This window comes from Trichechus manatus, unplaced genomic scaffold (genome assembly GCF_000243295.1).
Source record: "Trichechus manatus latirostris isolate Lorelei unplaced genomic scaffold, TriManLat1.0 scaffold00087, whole genome shotgun sequence".
Classification (NCBI taxonomy): domain Eukaryota; kingdom Metazoa; phylum Chordata; class Mammalia; order Sirenia; family Trichechidae; genus Trichechus; species Trichechus manatus.
Genome location: NW_004444023.1, coordinates 8,493,366 through 8,497,092, shown reverse-complemented (window position 1 = coordinate 8,497,092; position 3,727 = coordinate 8,493,366). Strand labels below are relative to the sequence as shown.

The following is a 3,727-nucleotide window of genomic DNA, read 5'->3' as shown; positions in this document are numbered from 1 at the left end:
GAACTTTTATTGAGGGTCTGATTATGTAATTCAAGGTCCAGACCCTGTTCTCTGAGTTGAGTTGATATTATGAGGCTTATATCATGGGGTTACTATCACAAGGTTGATATCATGAGGTAGTTCTTTCTGTCCTGTCCAGCCCCCACCCAAGAGTCACCTCATTTCCATAACCTGCTAGGTTAGATGTTGTCTGGAGCCCTCAAAGACAATTAAGATTAGGGAAAATCCAAGGTTTTAGAGGTTATTTCTCAAAAATCAAAGACAAAGACCAAATTTTTTGGGTAAAGCTAAAGTAAACCCCACAACAGCCATCCCCTGGAGACTGAGGTGTTTGTTGAGGGACTCTCTACCAGCAGGCCTTTTAGATAAAAATAGTTTCATTCAGTGGAGAGGTAGGAACAGAACTTTGTCATCAGTAGGAATGGAAGCAAATATTGATTCTACCTTTGTTATTAAGTATTTCATTTCTTTTATTTTAAACATACATGATGGATATATTTATTTTGTGGTAAAACTATAAACAGTGATGCTGATAGGAAGTAAAATGTAAACATTCTCTACCCTGTCACGTCCTCCACCATCACTCACAGCCTCCATCAAGAACCACTCTTGTCAGTTCTGAGGCAAGAGTCAGTGCAGGTCTTGGTGAAAGGCATCATCATGTGATGTGATTTAACCAAAATTTCTCCAGTAAATATGTTGTTGTGATATTTTATTCTTCAGCTTTTGAAAACTTTTATACCATATTCCTTGGAATTGTTTCATGCTGGTAAACATACAGCTAGCTTGCTCTTTTAGATCCTCATTAGAACATTCTCATAATGAGCATACATGGGTCATTACAATTTTTCATTGTTATAAAGAATGTTGCAGTGGTTAATTCTGACTACTGGGACTTCTTTCCAGATGTCTGAGGGATCCCCTGGTTTGGGCAACTTGTAGCATGATAGTTGCATCTAGGATGCTGCGTTAATATTTTGAAAGATTCTAGCAAGACGCTGCAGAATATAACATCCAGCACCTATACATAGACGACCCTGTGGAAATTCTTTTCATTTGCTTATTTCTTTTTTTGTCAACCAAAATGAAATCCCCAGTTATGCAATGGATTTCATATCCTCTGATGGAACAGTGAGCCCTTGTGGCACAGTGGTTAAAGTACTTAGATGCTAACCAAAAGGTTGGCTGTTCAAACCCACAAACTCTGTATGAGAAAGATGTGGAATCTGCTTCCATAAAGATTTACAGCCTTGGAAAACGCTATGGGGCAGTTCTACACTGTCCTTTAGGGTTGCTATGAGTCATAATTGACTCGACAGCAGTAGGTTTGGTTTTTTTGGTTTGATGGAAAAGTATAATAAAACACAATCAGGGACATATAACTTGCTCAGTAGTATCTTACGTAGATCTGTCAAAACTCTCACATCACCCAACTTGATCTCTATACTTTTCCCCTTTTATCATGTGTGAAAGTAAGAACTCTCCCTTTTCCACTTGTGAGAGGAAGTTTTTGTTTTGCTTCATTTTGTTTTTTAGGGACTGTTGACATTCAGGGATGTGGCCATAGAATTCTCTCAACAGGACTGGGAATGCCTGGACCCTGCTCAAAGGGCTTTGTACAGGGATGTGATGTTGGAGAACTACAGGAACCTGGTCTCCCTGGGTGAGCATAACTTGCCTCCACATGTGGAATCTGCCCTTGTGTATCTTTGCATTGTCCCTGTGAGTCTCTTTGAAGTCCTTGCTCTGCTGAATAGACTTTAAAATCTCTGTTCTTATGGCAGAGATTGAAGTTGTTCAGAAATGAAAGCTTTCATAACATGGCATTAAAACTTTAGCCTTTACTTTTCTTCAGATAATCTACCTGTTTCACTCTAGTTCACTGCTGGTTCCATTCCTTAAGTAAGCACAAAACTTTATGGCCAACTTTCAATATATCCAATTGTCTGGCTTTACTTCTGTGCTTTTGATTGAGTAGTTCTTGGAAGAGAGCTAGATGTCTACATTTTTAATATATTGCCTAAGTATTCCAAAGAGGGCCATCAGTGGATGAACGTTTGAAATACTTTTCCAGAGACATCTGTGATGTTCTAAGCTGAACAAATGGCTTGGATTGTTTTCTTCACAAGCTACAGCACATCATATTCTCTTTTCTGATAAACAGGAATCTCTCCTTCTGAGATGAATATTATCTCTATTTTGAAGAAAGACACAGAGCCCTGGACTGTGGAGAAGAAGAAAACAGCAAAAAATCCAGGTATGTGGGAATATATCAAGATGTGAACATAGGTGTGTTAGTTTCTCAGAGCTGCTATAAAAGAAATACCACTACTGGGTGGCTCTAACAAGCACAAATAATATTTTCACGCACTTTAGGATGCTAGAAGTTCAAAATCAGGACGCCGGCTGTAGGGGAAGGCTTTCTTTCTCTGTGGGCTCTAGGCAAAGTCATTGTCTCTTTTCAGCTTCTGTTCCTCAGAACCTTGGTGATCTTCACGTGGCCTGTATCTTCCCTTCTGTTTGTCCTACCTTTCTTCTGTGCCAGATATGTTCGTTTATATCTCAGAAAGTGATTGTCTTAAACACACTGACTTGGCCTCATTAACATAACAAAGGAATCCCTATTCCCCAATGGAATTATATCCACAGGCATAAGGTTAAGGATTTACAGCACACAGTTTGGGGGGGACACAATTCAATCCATAACAATCATTAAGAGGTAGTATGGTTAGAAAAGAAACCACACCACCAAATTCCAGAACAAAGAGAGGATCTCACCACCACCAAGGAAGAAGGGCCAAGAGCGGAGAGCTTCCACTGGACCCAGGATCCCTGCACTGAGAAGTTCCTGGAACCAAGAGACTGACAGAGAGAGAAAGAGAGAGAGCGCTGTAACACTTAAGTAGGTGAGAAGCGGTGGTAGAGAAACAGCACTAGGAGAAACTGGCAGTTGGAGATGGCATGGTGGGCTTCTTGGCCCATAGATCTGGAGAATGAGTGCCTTTGGGCAGGAGGCTTGCTGGAGGAGTAGGGTGCCTCTGGGCACTTGGTGGAGCTAGGTTAGCCGACCACAGAGCTAGAGCTGAGCACCTTTGGTCCAAGCTTACTGGCAGTGTTGGGTGCCTCTGGGCACTCATCAGCAGAGCTAAACGAGCTCTGTATCGCTTGTCTGAGCAGGGCAGAGGCTGAGGGCCAGAGAGAGGCATTCCTATAAGCATAGCTGAGAATAGGCTGTCTTGATGGAAGAACTGTATCCTGAGCATTCTTGAACGTGAATTGTAACCTGATACTTCCCTAATAAACCCCAAAATCATGAGTATTGTCTGTGAGTTCTGTTTGGCCATTGCAATGAATTATCGAACCCAGCAGAGAAGTAGAGAGGTCTGTGGGAGGGACGTTTGGTGTCAGAACTGGTAAAGATAGCAGAGAGCGAAGGCATGTCTGACTTCCGCCTCACAGGAATCAGCCTTGGGCTGTTTATTTTGATTCTCCTTCCCCTTTGTGGACTTACAGGAGGTCAATGCTGTCCCCATGCCATTTTGACAAGTATTCATTGCACTTCAACATAAAGAAAACAAAAATCTTCACAACTGAACCAATAAGAAACATCTTGATAAATAGAGAAAATACTGAAGTTGTCCACAATCTCATTTTACTTGAATACATAACCAATGCACATGGAAGCAGTAGTCAATAAATCAAACAACGTATTTCATTGGACAAATCC

General features: G+C 41.2%; 1 protein-coding gene across 1 annotated transcript; it reads left to right on the top strand.

Annotated features, from left to right (window-relative positions):
- Positions 1 to 1,104: 1,104 nt before the first annotated feature.
- Positions 1,105 to 2,283, top strand: LOC105756573 (zinc finger protein 766-like). Its single transcript, XM_023736222.1, has 3 exons — positions 1,105 to 1,131; positions 1,537 to 1,663; positions 2,165 to 2,283. The coding sequence occupies exons 1-3, from the start codon at positions 1,105 to 1,107 to the stop codon at positions 2,281 to 2,283; spliced, it is 273 nt and encodes a 90-aa protein (XP_023591990.1).
- Positions 2,284 to 3,727: the final 1,444 nt, after the last annotated feature.

Coding starts and splice junctions, on each gene's coding strand:
- LOC105756573 (XM_023736222.1), top strand. CDS start 1,105: ATGGATTTCATATCCTCTGATGGAACA. Junction 1,132..1,536: donor TCATATCCTCTGATGGAACA/GTGAGCCCTTGT, acceptor TTTGTTTTTTAG/GGACTGTTGACATTCAGGGA. Junction 1,664..2,164: donor CAGGAACCTGGTCTCCCTGG/GTGAGCATAACT, acceptor TCTGATAAACAG/GAATCTCTCCTTCTGAGATG.